The sequence below is a fragment of the Poecile atricapillus genome, chromosome 1 (assembly GCF_030490865.1).
Source record: "Poecile atricapillus isolate bPoeAtr1 chromosome 1, bPoeAtr1.hap1, whole genome shotgun sequence".
NCBI lineage: Eukaryota > Metazoa > Chordata > Aves > Passeriformes > Paridae > Poecile > Poecile atricapillus.
In genome coordinates, this window is record NC_081249.1 from 145,260,879 (window position 1) to 145,278,324 (window position 17,446).

Consider the following 17,446-nt stretch of genomic DNA (forward strand, 5'->3'; position numbering starts at 1 on the left):
GCAGTTAAATTTCCAGGCACTTAAACTCAGGACACATTATTTAGTTTCACAAAATACGATTTAGCAAAGGATGGATGAGCAAATTTACATGCAATTTCCTGAAGTACTATTTTTATTGCAGTAATTTTAGGACTGCAGTGCTTATCTTTCATGATAGTATAAACTGGTACCCTAAAAAGGGAAATACTTCAAATGCAGCTTCAAATCACAGCTCCCAAACCTCACTTCCTCTATGCATTCAAAATCCTGCAGAAAAAAACTAAATTATGGAGATCATTTCCCTTTGGTAGGAAGCCCCTCTGTGGCTGCCATAGAAGAGACCACACCATACATACCCAATTGCAGCTGGCGTAAGACGAGTGTGCAACTGAGGGGTGGTTGAAGTTGTTGTTGTTGTCAGAGAGCCATCAGTTCCACTCTTCTCCCAGTCAAAAGGGTCGCTTTCAATAACTCCAAATGTTTTCATGCTGTTGTCAAACACAGACATGAGAAGCTGAAAATAAAGAAAAAAGTCAATAAGCTTCATTTTTGTCTAAGAGACCAAGCAATTAAGAAATATCCTTCTGTAATACTGACAACATAAAAAATTAGTTTTTTATATAAACACTTCTCATTTTTCAAGATTTTGAGGCCAAGATATATAAAATTCCATTTTATTAAAAGAGAAAAAAAAATCCACACACATCTGTGTTTTTATCAGGCATGAGGCAAAGATACACCATAGACTTTTACAAAAAGACAGACATACACACACACAGAGATGCATAACTACATTGCTGAAGAATGCCATACAATGGCTCTCTAGCAGAGGAAGAGAAAAGAATACATTTGGTAACACTGTGAAACCAAGGAAATTAATGAGATACAGGAAAGGATACTTTTCTGCTAAATCATACCTTTCTGTCATTAAGAACTACATATCATTTACTTCATATAATGCTGACATTTATACTGTACAAATGTCTAATTTTCAATCCTCAGTTTATGCTATGAAAAAGCCTTTGGAAAATTTATGTCCATGACAGAGAAACAAATGGCATCACTTTCCTCTCTCTGTGAAATAAACTTTGTCTCATTCTACAAATGATGGGAAGGCTGTGTCCATATCATTCTCTTACTCTGTAACATTTCTATGTTTGTTTTTTTTTCCCTAGAAGTGAAAAATCTGGGGTTTTTTCCAATCCAGATGCTGGGGATTTTTCCACACTCTCCTTTGGCATACCCTTTGGCAACTTAAAATAGACGAGAAGTTTGGATCATTTTTCTTGTATGGAGTGGTCTCACCCATTTAATCTTTACTTTCAAGAATCTTCTGTGTGCCAGCTGTCCCAGTAATTTCTGCAACCCTACTGAAGAGCACAAAGCCATAGTTCACCCTGTCTCTTATGTTCTGTGTTTAATTCTTCTCTCCCTCTGAACATTAAGCAGTGCCTCTGAAGTAACTTTTAAGGTCATTCTCCTTTAAATCTTTTCATCAATTTCTGCTATAAGGCAAATACAAACTCAAATGCTTAATGATATCAGGAGGCTGAGGCAATGTATGCACAAATACCTGAATAAAATAAACATCTGACATTGCCAAATCAAACATAGCTTCTTGGCCTAAGTCATGAACTTTTTAGACTGTAAACTCTTCGAAGCAGGGATATACACACATTTTTGTTCACTGCCCACTCATAAAAATAAAGAATACAGTAGGTCGGAATAACACTGCAAACACAAGAGAGATCAGAGTTTAAAGGAGCACCCTCACTGCTCTAAATAAAACCACCCTGCTCTGGTCTAAAGCACTTGAGCAAGACTGTTGTAAGGCTCAGGCTGCAGCTACACAACTGCAAATGTTCCATGAATAGCCAAATGACTGTAAATTACTGGGCTGTCTCTACCATGGAAAAACTCTGTCCTGGTACCATGTTAATTGCTGAGTGCACGTGCTGTGTTAGATACAAATAAACCACAAAAAAGTATTCAAAACTACATGACTGTCTATATGCTTTATCATTCTGGTTCTGTAATGCAAAACATATTTACCAATCTATAATCAAGGTTTTTCTACACAACATCAAAGTTTCTGCAATAGTACTTTTTACCATAGGAAAAAAAATCTGATACGTCTTTATAACCAGGCCCACAAAACATTGAAAACTTTTTCCTCGCTTAATTGTAAACTATAAATTTCATGGAAATTTGTAATGGAGAAGAGGGGAAAAAAAAAAATCAAAGTATTTCTTTTTCAGGAATACTGAGCATGTTTTGTATTTGTAATAAGTTTTTTTTTTAACATTCAATTTTTTCACAAAAATTGATTTATTTGTTTTGCAAATGTGCAGAATCATATATCGGTGTATTTGGAGAAATCCACTTACTAACAGGAAATCAGTTATTTCTTGAGATTTTCACCTCTTATTTCAATTCTTATATATCTTGATTTTTTCGTTAATCTTACCAAGCAAAGTAGAGGAGTCACTCTTATCAAAGTTACAATTCCAGAACTGGTCAGATTTATTTATTCAGTTTAACCAATTACACTTGAACACCAACAGAAAGCCATTCCTTCTGATTTCACTGATTTAGGGAGTTGAACAAAGGCACAGAGGCAGAAAGGCCCAGCAAGTGGGAATGCGTGTTTCTGGGAGCCAAAGGAAAGCACACAGGGACAGCTTGTCGTGGTGTGCAATTCAATCAGTACAACTTCTCACAGTGTGCAAGACAGAAAAAACTCTCAAGTCTCTTCTTCCCTGCTTTTCCTGAGCATTCCTCTGCTGCTTCCCACAAACTCAAAAAAAGTTCTATCTTTATTTATTGTTCAATCATGGGTCAACATGAGCGAGTTAAGACATTCTACAGCATATCCTCTCAGCACACACCACCTCACCACTGAGCAGAGGCTGCCCATTTCAGCAGGCAATACTCTCTTAAACAAAGAAAAATTACTGGTATTCTGTGACCTCTGTACCCAATACTTCAGTTTTGAAAACACACACCATGAGTGTATGTTGAGCTCTAGCTGTAGGTGCTGAGTTCCAGACTTTGGAAAACTGCCAGGATGACAATCACTGAGAGAACAATCTGATCAATTAACTTAGGGAGCACCCACTAGAGGCTGTGATAGTAAGATAGCTCCCAGTCCAAACAGAATACTGACTGAAAAGCAGGTTTCAATTGTTTTTAGAAACTTAACAGCCTTACACTTCCCAAATAGAAAAAAATAACATGTTTGAACCACAGAGTTTCTGTGGCACTAAATGGTCATTAAATTAACTTTGTGGTGGCACAAACCATAATGACTACCATGATTACACATTGAAATCAAAGTAAATTGAAGGTGAAACAGCATAATTTTTTTTCCTTATAAAACAGAAAGAGAAAATAGTACAAGTGTTTACCTGGTAATCAGGCTTTGTGAAGTAATCCAAATTAGAGATGTGATCCAGAAAGACGTTGAATTCTTGAGGAAGATGTTTCAACATAAGTCTGTGTTCATACCTTTCTTTAATGGAGCCCACTTGCTCCTAGGAGTAAGTAACACAACAAACATTGGCACACCTTCATTCTCTCTTACAACATACTCACATTCTCTGTTACAGCCATTCAATACACTACTAACCAGAGAGACAGGTCACTAAATTACACTGAATGGTACTGAGAAAGGCCATTCCACACCAGAGAGCAAGATAGGAGATTCTGGTTTCAGCCTCAGTATGCTTGCAAAATAATGTACAAATTTCAAATTCAATATGAAAAGCCATTAGTTTTCCACTGTGTTTGTGTTGTTTGTGTTTGAATGCTGACTGATACAAAGAGCCATCACTAAACACTCCAACCCTTTCTAACAGTACATTTTAAAGATTTAAACTTCCTGTTGCATCATATCAAGTTCAGTCCCTTTTTGGTGTATATTCAGTCATGTAAGATGTGTAAATCAAAACCAAAAAGGAGATGCTACCTATACACCACACTGTCATCTACCAATACATAAACCACATCAGAGAGAACCTGATTTCAGTATGATTTCAAAAGAAGCTGCAAGAAGTAATAGCAGGCTGATTAGATATTGGTTCTTTGCATACTTCACCTATGACATATGACTAAAGGCACTACTGCATACTGCCCAATCCAGCAAATAAGAAATGCCTATTTCACAAATAATCAAAACAGATTAGAAATTTTAAGCGTGTGATAGGTGAAATAAGGTACTCAAGTGATAACAGGAATAATGAAGTAAGTTGCAAATATATACTTACATCTGCCCTTTACAATCATTTCAATCTAGAAGTATAGCCTCCTTTCCTCCTCGAACACTTAATAAAATTTGATTGCTTTTTATGCCATGGCACTAGCCACAAAAACTTACACTATAAAACTCTGGAAAATGTAATGTTGAAATTAATAAATGATTCTAAGAGGAACTTTTATCACAGCATTTCCCTGGAATACAGAAGTAAACCTGCCTTATACTCTTTGGTTTCACCTCTAGCTTTACCTTATCTTTTATTTTTCTCCAAGGCAGTTGCCCAACCACAAATTCCACCAACATGTAGAAGAGAGACCAGAGGTCATCATGCCGACCCATTTCCTGTAAAAGGAAATATTATTCTAAAGCATATTACAAATACCTAAACAAATGGGAAGATAAGTTTACTGCTCAAAACTTAAATTATTATATAAAATTTAATATAACCTATGCTGCAAAACAAGTTAATTAAATCCAGCGGCTATTTTAAGGAGAAACATACAAGTAAATTTCCACAAAAGACAGAGAGAAATAAAATAAAATTGAAGTGTATTTAAATAGCATTGCAAATCTCTGTTTATTCAGATTTCTTTAGAGTATGATGCTAAGACAACATACTGGGCAATATGTGCCTCATAAAACTCAGTAGCTTCACTTTTTTAACTTATTAACTTTCAATACAATTGAACACCAAATATAAGTATTAGAGTCACTATTTTTGTACAATAATTTTTTTTTGGTAAATTACATTATCCTTTTACAAAATTCATAGCTATTAATTTTTACATAATAAACACACAGATAAGAATACAAAAAAGGAGTAACTGTGTGACTGACTGCTTCCAGCTACATGAGATGGTTTTGATCCAAATTGTGATACTCACTCTGTTTCTGTGAGCGTTGATTGATGCGTATCGTACCGTTCCTCGAAAACCAGCAACAGCTCGTGGCTGTCAGAGAATAGAAAAGACTCTTATTGTCAGAAATAAACCCTCTGACTACTTAACTTGGCATCTACAAAGAGAGCCACAACACATCTCTTTTGAGATTTTATTGCAGTTTACTGTGCTTCTACAACTTCTCAGTGGAAATTCAAGTGGGCACTAATTGGCTGACCAATAAATTACAAAGGCCGCACTGGAGACACCAATTTAAACTCTTTCTTTCTTTTCCAGTCTCTGAAAACCAGAATTTCTTCCCTGATGCTCTAGATATCTTGTGAACATCAGTCAGTTGATGTTTATAATCAGAGAATGTATTTTCCCGTTCTTCTTTTATTCAAATAATAATATTACAGAAAGAATTATATAATTTATGACAGTCATAATTAGCAGCATTTACATAATTTAATTTTTTAAAATCAAACTGTGATATTATTACTTTGCCTAAGAGACATATCCAATCCATGCTACCCTCTTAATTAACCATTATATACAGACGAAACTGCCAGGACTATTAAATTTGCTTTCTTTTATGCAGTCTTATCTTCCCAATAAATAATTATTTTTGTTTCCTCTAACAATGAACATAAGAAATTTGAATTATCTAACTCAGCTCTGACTTGTACTTAGAGAGGTATTGGTGATCTGTCTGCTCGGCAAGACAATTCTAAAGTTTTTTTTAAAAGTTTGCACAATACATTGAAAAGTCTGGTTTGATATACACATGAAGATAAGCACAATACATTGATATCTTATTCAGATAAAACACTTCCACCTCTGTCTATATGTATCTTCTGTATAATTTTTTTTCTTATCCACCAACAGATGCTATACAGAGTTATCATTTAAATAAATCAGGAGCTGCTATTACTGTCCATAACTCTAATGATAGAATCCAGCAGGATTATGCAGCAACATCTTTAAAAACGGATTCAACAGCCCGTAAAATCAATGTCTGCTAGAGTAGTACAATGAGAGCTGAACAAGTGTTAGTTAAGGCAGAGAATATTTTCTAGGATGTTCCTAATATGAAGAGGTTATCAGATGATATTCCATAGATCTTAGACTTTGCACATCATCATACATTTTAAATGGTGCTCAGAACACATTTCATGTTCAGGCAGGACAGATTTAACTGTCTGTCTGCCTTATCTTTAATTTTATAAGTATATCATATTCCACACTGAACATTACCCTGAAATGAAACATAACACTGTAGTTGCAGAAATTTCACAATACCATGCAATCAGAAAAAGAATAGCTCAAAATGCTTTGGAACTGCTAAATTTCAGGAGAAACAATTTTTTTTAAAGAAGCACATGAATCTCCTTAGTAGTGCTGCAGGTTGGTAAATCATCCAACTAAGAGTAATATAGCATCACTGCCAAGGCAACCAAAACACAGATAAATTTAAAAAAAATATGTAGTTTAATGAATAGTACTTTTCAGGAGGGAACTGAGAGCTTAACTTTAAAACAGTTGAAAATACAAATTCCATAAATCTCAAGAGTATATAGCTTCAGAAGATGAAACCAAATGTTTGCTGTCTTTTGCCTCTGGCATGAATGTTTAAAAGGAAGGACTACATTCAGTTTTACTTAGTTAAATATTTCAGTTCTTCTGAGACTAATGGAAAATATGAAACCTAGGATGAAATTCCACTTTCTTTTCTAGTATCACAATTTCAACTTCTACTTGATAACTAGGACAGAAATGCTTCAGTTTCTGGACAAAGCAAGAGAAAAAGACTAAGAAGTGTCATATGAAAACTAAATTGTCCCATTCAGTTTACAAAAACTAAAAATCTGACCTATTCCACTACTGTCCTGGGGAAGAAATGTCCATATGAGGAAATTCACTGTGTACCAATTCAAATACTTCTGAATGTTAAAGTCACAGCCATCCTTATTTGCCCTAACATGATTTCAATTACCTGAGAATCACCTGGATGGGAAGGAAAAGAAAAAAAGAAAAAAAAAAATACTGTTTCTCTCTATGAGCTTATAATGAAATGAATTCTGAATTCTTTATTCCAGCAAGGACATCTAAAGCCTGTCACTCTTGCCTTATAGTTTCTATAGTCTGAAGAAAAAGCATCTGTCACTGTTATATTTCAAGATGCAATAAAATACCTTTTAGTAATGCAGCTGGTCACTATTCAGTAGCAGTATTACAATGCCACACAGCAATAATAAAATAATTCTACCATGCCTGCCTTGACGTGAGTGATGATCTGTAGGTCAAATCAAGTTTGCCCAATTCAGAACAGAACTTACAGACTTCTGAGCATTTGCATAACTTCTGAAACTGTTTCAGAAGTCTTCATATATCTCACAATGTCCCATGTAGCAAAGGAAAAATACTAAATCCTTCAAATTTAAGTTAAAAAAAAAATTGAAGATACATGCAGATTAATTAAGCAGATCCAGTGACTACAGTGAATTTTTCTACTTATAAGGGTAGTTTTTTAATGTAACATCAGTTTCCTTTGGAGGTGCTGATGCCCTGGAAACACTTGGCAATGTCTCAGATCCTAGGAAAGTGAACTATTTCCACTAAGCACACAGCTTTCAGACTCTGGGGAGACACTATGCTTACAAACCTATGAATGTTGCTTTTTTGGAGTGGCTGTGGACGAGGCAAATCACTCTCCTTAGCTCAGTTCAGTGTCTCTAGATAAATGCTCTGTGTTTATTGCTCTGGGAAACACTGGAAAGGTTACACAGAGCAAAAAAGTTAATTTATTACTGCAGTCATGGAAACTAGAAAATCAACATGAAAAAATAAATCAATTCTGTTTCTTCACATTATATCTGAGACACACCATGGTGCTCCCAATCAATCTGACCATGACTGAGTATTCCTAGGCATCTAGGTTTTGCACTAAGAAGCCAGTAGTGCTGCCTTAAGAGTAGGGTTCAAAAGCCATAGGGGATGCATAGAGAAGCAACCACTTACGTTACCCCTATTTTTCTTTGCTGAAGATAGAAATCTCCTTTTTCATATTTCCCCTTGAAAAGGACAATTTCCTAGTTCAAATTCCACCAGAAATATATTTCCATGATTGGAACTACACACAGTTCCAATTCTTGGAAACCCTTTTTCATAGCCTCAACAATTCGCATTCCAATCCTTCCCTTTTGAACATAATAGACTTTGCAGCCTAATGTAATGCCTAGCATGTGTTAGCAGCAGTCTAAAACAAATGAAAATTTCAAGGATCACTTGAATAGGGAAAGATCAAGCAGCTGAAATACAATTGCCATTACAATATATTATAGATTTCAATAGATTTTCACTGCATATACAGCTCTTCAAACCCACACTTTCAGCTGTCTTAAAATCCGTATCAGACACAGAGTATTTGCACTTAGAACTCTCCATCATCCCCTCTCCTACTAGTTGTCAGTATGACACATTACTTGGACTCAGATCTACCTAAACAAATGTGATTTCCAAAAACTGACTGCAGATCTCTGATCCTACACTACCTAGTTCCAGCAGAAGCTGAGTAACAAGGTAAGTTAAAAACTAACAATACAATTAAATTTTGCTATTGTGAGTTCTAACAGACATGTAGTGACAAATGAAAACTTATCTCCTACAGCATGTGCTATAAAAAGCAACACCATCTCTAAGCCAGCAGTATTTGATACACAAAACATCTCCTGAGCTACAGTTTTCAGTCTGGAGTCCTCAGCCAATGTAGTACTAACTAAAGACTACACTAGGTAAAACTGAAGTCATTCTGAAGCTGATTTATGAGCAAAGAAAAAGTCTGGAAGGGAGTAACAACCTACTAATGTCTGTCACAAACCTAAACTTACTGCAATGAAAAATCACACAGGATAAGTCTTCCACGTGTATGTTTGCTTTGCCCTGTGCAATCTTTCTTCTTCCTCTTATTCCAGAAGCTGAAACACAAATTATTTTAAGAGGAAGACTATCTATATGAAACAGTTATGCTCTGGCAAATAAGTTCCCCATAGAGAATATTGTTTTATTTATCTCTGCAAGTAAAAATTTTACAGTTGTTCTGCACTTAGAAGACTGGAGAATGGAGACCTTAATACTTTTATGTTTTGTACATATATAATTTAGTATTTAAAATGGTAATACCATATATTAAAGAGTTGCATAAATCCAGAAGTAGACTGTTTCAGTAGTAGGCTTGTTTCAACTATGGATGGAAAGCAAAAAGTCTCAAGAAAGCTAACGTACATAAATGTACCCTTTCTAGTTTTCTTCCCTATCCTACAGGGGCAGGAGGCGGGGTGGGGAAAATGAGCAAGTGGCTCTGTGGTACTTGGTTGCCAGCTGAGGTTAAACCACAACAATAAAATAACACATTTTCCTTCTTTTAAATTATTCAAAATATTTTTTCATAATTCAGCAGAGAATTTAGCTCATAGCTCAGACAGAACTGGAAACCAGCATTTGGGGTTTGATTTTTGTTTGCTTCTATTTTCACTATAAAATGAATTTTACTGGACCAAACCATCTCTCTTTCCACCACAATAGCTTTTAATTTCAAACAAATAGGACAGCCCTCAAAGACTTTCAGTTCCTGAAAATTTAATGAAAATTGGTGATTAAAGACAGAACCCAAATTAGTACACTGACACAGAGACAGATAGTTAAAATTCAATTAAAATGGCTCACATTCATCTTAAGGGACACCAATCAGCTGGTCAACCAGCATTAATTTTAGACGGCATGTAAATACCAGCCCAGCCTCAAAAGTGCAACTAGGTACTGATCAGAAAGGTAAGCCGTAGTATGAAGCTGAAAACACTAAAAAATTTGGAGGGCATAAGGGAAGAACACAAAACAATAGAAAAACGGTAAGTTTCACCATTCATAGAATAATTCCTTTAAAAAATAAGATCAAAAGATCAAATATCACTAGAAAAATTATTTTTCTTTTTTTAATAAGGCTGTTACCGCCCATTCCCTTGAGCATCTATTAGCTCTGTAGAAAATAAAGGAACTACTGAATCAAAATATAGAACATCTATAAGCACCTTCCAGCATGTCTAATTTAAATTTCTAAATTAAATTGTTTAATGACTGTTTGGATGTGATACCAGTGTTCTGCACACAACAGGAAAGGAGTAAAAAAACAATATACCCTAACAAAGTATTTTATCATCATTGTTTTTCATATCTCAGCTACTAATCAAAACATTTCTTCAGGCAGGATATTGTGTATTTGGTTTTATTTTTCACCCCAAAACCCCAAACTCCAGGTCCTAAAGAATCTTCCTCTCAAATATAACCAGACATGATTTTCTTAAGTTTTTGATTTAACTATTTAATTCCACGATTAGTCCACTGAGATGTTTCAAAACATATACACATACATATACATAAACATATACATATACGCTTGTACCCTTAATAATCTCCCTCTATGTCCTTGAAGGAGGTTTTAGGAGACAATAATTAATGATACACTGGTAGGTGTAACACTGCTGTATCATTACAGCTGCACAGCTCTGCCACTGGTAGGTGTTATCACAGCGATGCATTACCTAAAAAACCTTTGAAGCCCAACAGTCTAACAGTTATTTTAATTTGTTAAAAATAATGTCTCCACAAACCTCATCAAACTGACTCCTATCTCTTCCTTATAAAAGCATTACTAATTCAGAAATGGAACCTCAAATGACTGTCATAATTCTTTCAATTCATGCATACTGCTTATAAACCAATTAAACAAAGGGGTCTTGACTTAATCCCTTCAACAAATAACCATTTTCGTGTAGGACATTTTGACATAAAAATCTAAAACTTCTACAGTTTCTCCTGGTATTAAAAGAAAAAAAAAATTGGGCTCTGGTGTTTGCTGACTTAGAGGACATGAAGGAGAAAATTGAAGGGTATGTATAGCCTATTTAAGAATGATTTTATATATTTACAGCTTGCATTGTGTAAGTGTGATATTATACAATAATTTATTTTCTACAGAACTGAAAGTTATAAAGAAAATATAATGCTGTAATAATTCATCTTAGACACTTCAACAGAACTCCATTTACTAAAACAAGATTTTTTTTCTTAAGTAGTCCACTTTTTAAAAAGCTATTAACTAACAAATGCTTAGAATTCAGAATTTTGAAGAAAATCTTGCAAACCTCACCTATTTCCAAAAATATATGTGGTGTAGTCTGACTGATGCAGGCTTAGGGAAGAAAAGCTGCTAATACAGTTTAAAAATATTTGTTCCTTAGAAAATTTATTTTTCTCCAGTAGCAAAATGTGCAAAATTTAATTTAATAGACATGGAATGGCAGAAGCAGACTATCATAAGAAGCAACGGTCAGATTTCAAAAAAATTGGTCCAGTTCTCTCTTCCTAGTTTTGAATCATTATTTATTTTTTTAAAATTAATATTTATTTTTATTATTTATTTATTAATAAATATTTTTCTCTTAGAAACAAAACAGAAAATAGTTTTCAACTGTTTTCTGGAGATTACTGCATTCTATTTGTCAGCTGTATTATACACATACAGTTCTATTGCTTTTTATTTTACATTTATTTGTGCCATAATAATGCAACTGATTTTGCTAATAACAAAACACAAAATCAATGCAACAGCATTATTCAAATAAATTCAAAGATGCACACATTAAAATTTTTAAATATTTGTTTGCTTATGATTTCTTGTTTATTCTGTGCTTTTCTGCTGATTTATAGAGAGTTCACTACAAATGTACTATGTATTTTTAATGCTTTATAATCCCAGCTGTGGCATCTTCACATGAAGTGATGAAGAGAAGCAGAGAGAGGTGGCTGTTAAAAAAACTGATCTCAAAATACATGGTTAAGATACCTGTCCTATGTCTTCAGAAATCTGGTAACAATGAAAAATTGGACACAGTTTTGCTTTTGTAGGAAGAAATTATTTTCTCAGAGGGTGGTAGAGCACTGGAATGGGTTGTCCAGAGGGGCTGTAGATGCTCCATCACTGGAAGTGTTTGAAAGCCCATGTTGGATATGCCTTGAGCAACCTGGCCAAGGCAAGGGAGTGGGAGTCAGGTGATCTTTAAGGTCCCTTTCAACCCAAACCATTGTACAATTCTGTGTTCAGTGCTTCTTCTCATCACTTTATGCCTTTGTTAGACAGACAGTAAAGAAACTAATAAAAAAATTATTTTAGGATTGCCCAGTTACAGACATTTGATCCTAGAAACTTCTCATGCCAAATTTCAGCACACACAGGTCTTCGCTTTATAAGCATTGGTGAAGACGTGTCCAATACATCATGCATACCTTCCACGCAATTGCTGAGGAGGAAAAGTAATTTTTTGTCACTTCCTTGTTCCAAACAATTATGTTGTAAGCTAATGGTGTATTCCCTTTAAGAGAAAACTTACAAAAAGTCTCCTCTGAAGTATATCCATGTGTAAAAGCCACAGAGGACTATTACACAGAAACTTATTAACGTTTTTCAAAAAGCTCTGAGGAAAATGAAAAATATTTCAAGAGGAAAAATAAATACTCTGTTCCTTGTTTAGGTCCACACATGTAATCTTCAGCTAATCATATCCCTCTGTAATGTACTGTTCAGCACTGAGAGGCCATTACTGAGAAGAGATAGCATAAGGTAAACAAATGCCAGCAACAAAATGTTTCTCAGCAGGATGAAAGAGCATCTAAACAGTACATTTAACAAAATGACATGGATCATTACCCTGCAGCACAGGGCTTTCAACAGTTTTAGGCAGGTATGTTTAGAACAGTTAACGTATTTTAGCCAATTATTTATTATATGCATGATATGGTGTCCTAAGATATCAAACAGCTCCCTGGAAATTTTCTGTACTATTTAATTATTTTCCATTAAATCCACTGTCATTTAATACTGTACTCATAAACATGTCCTAGTTGTCCTTGGACTTTGCTTTAACCTGTGTCACTCAAAACAGAGGTGTGTCAAGGAACTGCTGAAGAAACAGTGTATCTTAGTGCTCTTTACCTGAAACCAAAACCAGATCAATTTCACAATTTTCTGGAGATAACTGAGGTGCTGCCAATCCTTTAAATTTAATGGGTGGTCTCATTTTATTCCCAATTTTATTCTGAATGTCATGTTCAGTAACTATCCTTGAACAACTTCCAATATACAGACTCTTATTTATATTAAATTCACACAGTCAAGGGATTTGGTAGTTACCAGCATAAATTCTAAATCATGAGGGCCACTGGGGCAAACAAAAAAACCTGCACCAGTTCTACTCTACACTATCTGTGACCACTTCTGAGTCTTAATTCTTGAAGTTATCAAGCTATCAATGTTTGCTGTAATAGCATCTACTTGAAAAGAAGATTGAGAATGTATAAGCAATCCATCTTTGAGCACTCCATGGGTCCAAATGGCTTTCAAAGAAGGCAAAAGATTTTCAGTGACCATTTTGTTTACAATTGTGTAGCTTCACTTTGCTCCTTTAGTTCTTAAAACTATCCCAACTCCTTTTTCCCATGATAAAAAGCATTTAATGGACATAGTTTTAACTATTTCAGCACCATAAAAACAATGATCTCTTCCAAATACAGAAATTAACAATCTGTAATTCTTCTGCCAAGATGACAGGAGGTAAGGCAGAATAACAAGGAAGTATTCTCCTTCTTCAGCAATCTAGATAACCCAGAATCTTACTAAAAGAAACATCATGCAATTCAAATTCATAAACATTCCCAAATTTTCACAAGTAAAAAAAAAAAAAATGAAAATACGAGTATACAAGAAATTTATACCTTCTGTCTCTGTATGTAATTGAAGTAAAATAGACTTCCAATGCTTTCAAAATGCATATAATACTCTGTTTTGTTATCTACTAACACATTCTTGTGAAGTATTCTGTGCAGGATTGTTTTGGGTTGTTTGTTTATTTGTTTGTTTGGGGTGGGGGTGTTTCATTATTTTATTGGTTCTTGTTTGTTTTGATTTTGTGGTTTCTTTTTTTTTTTTTTTTTTTTTTTTAAATAATTCAGCTTTTTAAGCTACATTTCTAGGACACCATCTGTACCTTAAAGTGAAACTTGAAGATAAAATCTCATTTACTGGAAAATCCTCAGAACCTGAGGGCACTGAAGAAAGACAAGCAGTACTTAGCTGATTTGTACAGAAACACCTGATATGGAATAATATGTGCATTGTTTGATGTGAACAGATTTGTAACTGCTGTCCTAGACAATAAAAAAATCTAGACATCTGCATTCACAATTGCTTTCACAGCATTTTTCTAAGGGTCAGACTGTACAGCAGCTGGTGTATCCTCTGCTTTAGCAGAAGTCAAAGACAATTTTTGTGGATACTCTTTTGCCTTTGGATTTGAATATTTCTGTTAATTTTCAGAGTAAGTAAATACTGTAGAATACTTTAAACCTACTTAATGTTAAAAGAATGTAGTTTTGATATTTTTTACTTGTTCTCAAATAAAAATACTAAAATTTAGACACTTGAAATTAAGGTCATGCTAAAATGTCTTATGACAATGAGAACTTTGACGAAGCTCTTAATTTTATTTAAACCACTGAGGAATGACCTAAAATCTAGTCACTGGGAAGAGCAGGAGAAAGGTGGGGAGATGGGGGAATGCAGTCATAGCTCCTCCCTTGACCTAAAAAGCCTTTATTATCAAAAATACAACAATTACCACAAACAAAACATTCTCCTCTGAACACATTTCAACCCACTAGTCACGATACTCTCAATAAAGGAATCCCACATTCCAAATGAAGCATCAAATTGGGCAAAAAGGAATTTTCTCCTTCAATTATCTTTGCTGAGTCCAAATCATCAGATTCAGGGTGTTAATCTGAACAATTCTTTAGGCTGCCAGTCAGCTCATGAGACCTGTATACTGAGTAAAAAAACACTGATGTTTTAGATGAAAAGGTTTTATCTAAATGCCATTTTCTTATGGATAGGTTTTTAATTCTGTTACTCCCTAGCTTCGTCACCTCAGTTATATACATTATACTACCTACTTTGTAAAACAAATAAAATTCAGTTATTTATAATTTGAAATCCACATAAATAAAAGACCACAAAACTCAGGCCTGTGATAATATGTGATGGATTAATTATGGATTTTAAAGAACTATGACCTAAAATTATTTTTTTAAGTTTAATTTTTTTAAAAGCAAAGACTAGTGGTTTTTTTTTTAAATTTTGCTTTCTTTGTATTACATTTAATAATACCTCAAAAAGCAGTTGTGGTTAAGGTTCACTTTAAAACAGGAGTGATGACAACTGCCTAAGACCTGGCTGCAGTACTGATGATGTTAAGAATGCAAATGTCCTTCGCATTTTGTCCCTCAAGGTTTTCTATTTCTGTACCACAGCTGACACCTTCACTTTCCATTTTTACCATGTAAACAGAGACATGGAAATTGATGGCTGCATGAAGTTAGGTTTACATTCAAAAAGAATAATTTATTCTTTGTCTCCATTAAAAAACAAAAAGATGCTAACACTTCAGCTATCTCTAAGACAATAGCAAAAACATGTTAGGTACTACATCCTCAAAAAACAATAAATAGCAGACTGTGAATCCCATAAATACACTAAATTTGCATCCTGCTAAATGTATTTGCTTGGTGATTAGAGTATCCCTACAATTAAATTCTAATTACCCAGCTTTGCAGTAATCAATTCTTATCTACACCATTAATTCATTTATTGGCTTCCTCTCTCCAAGAATTTATTTGCTTGCCTGTGTTTCATCCTTCCTTCTTTTAACATCCTACATCCACACTCAATTTTCTCTCTTCTGATCTTTTCCATCCCCAGAGAAGGCTCCTCCCACTAATTAGTGGTTCCTTATCAACTTCCATTCTATAATTTGATTCTACATGTACCCCAAATACCTGCATCCTAGTATTGTCCCCTCCATGTATAATTTAGTATCAAAAGCCATTACCTTTCATTCATCTTTCTCAAACCTACGAAATGCAATAAATGTTTGTTTCTGATTTTTAACTTTTAGCCAGGTAAAGGTGTCAGATCACAAAACTTAATAAACTGCAGGTCTTCACTACTCTCTTCAACATGTTTATACATTTTATAAATATCTTATTACCGAATACAACAGACATATCCCTCTCTCCTTGAAGTTAGCTCCTCACAAGCATAGTCATTCAGACAGCTGGAAGATAGGACAACTTTGGTAAAATGAATCCATGTCAAAATTAGCAGTTAAAAATATTTTATTTTACAGCAGTAATTCTGAGAGAGAACTTTCTGTAGCATGAAAAAGTGTGCAAAGCCTTGTTTTTGCTTTATGTTTTATTTTAACATGTTTTTCTTTCAGTTTTGAAGATTCACATAGACCACTGTAGTAAAATGATACTGCAAGAAGAAAACTGCAACTATAACCGATTAATTTAAGGCCAATGTCTGGAACAAGTGGGAAACTGTCTCTGCTAACTGAATAACCCAAGAGAAGGTAAAATTCCTGGATCCTTCAGATAAGCAATAAAGGTATTCCTTTTGATAGTATGCTCAGACATTGGGGAAGACCAATAAAGCTTGAACACATTTTCATTATGTAAAATTGTCCCTCAAAATACTCCTTCCTGTAATTATCTGAAATTACCTTCTATCCCTCTATATTAAGAGATACAATATTTTCCTGCAAGAAAAATGCTAAATTTTAAATTACAGTCCAGATAATGATTGTGAAATACCAAAAAGGATTAGTCCTTTTCTAACAGTTGTTGTATTATAACCAATTTTATCCCTTTTCACCAACTTTACAACAAATTACTACCTACACAGTGGATATGTAAAAATGAGATTAGAGTACTGCATTCCCTTTGTAGGGAAGAGGAGGAAAGAGAAAAAAGACAGCTACTATATCCTGGAGATTTCACTTTTTTCTGAAGGAGAGTTCTGATATTGTTGGATGAGGAAATTCTGTAATTCTAGAGAGAGACTATAAAAGTCTATTTCAGCTGCAGTGTGTGAAAAGATTCTGTTAAAAAGCAAAAAGGGCAATGACAGAAGTATCAGGGAAATCAGGAAGAATAAAGAAGAAATTTGATACTAGATTTTACAAACACAAAACCTGTTTCTATGTTTACAGCAATTCATGTCCACTTTTAAAAGCTCATTGAACTCCTCTGCTCTAACTCCATACCATTATTGGTTTTGAAAGTTTGGGTCAAACAGAATGGATGACCCAAACAACACATCATTGTCTAGGCCTCCAAGTTAACAAATCAAGAAAATCTAACTGATGACTCCCAAGAGCTAAAT

General features: G+C 34.4%; 1 protein-coding gene across 2 annotated transcripts in view; it reads right to left on the bottom strand.

Moving 5' to 3' along the window:
- The window catches only part of TTBK2 (tau tubulin kinase 2), an 82,643-nt gene that overhangs the window by 28,694 nt on the left and 36,503 nt on the right, over positions 1-17,446 (bottom strand). For both annotated transcript variants that reach the window (XM_058855410.1, XM_058855401.1), the window contains exons 7-10: positions 5,119-5,184; positions 4,484-4,576; positions 3,387-3,512; positions 336-493 (exon numbers count right to left, since the gene is read on the bottom strand). In XM_058855410.1, the coding sequence (XP_058711393.1) occupies positions 336-493; positions 3,387-3,512; positions 4,484-4,576; positions 5,119-5,184 (443 nt within the window). The remainder of the gene's footprint in view (positions 1-335; positions 494-3,386; positions 3,513-4,483; positions 4,577-5,118; positions 5,185-17,446) is intronic.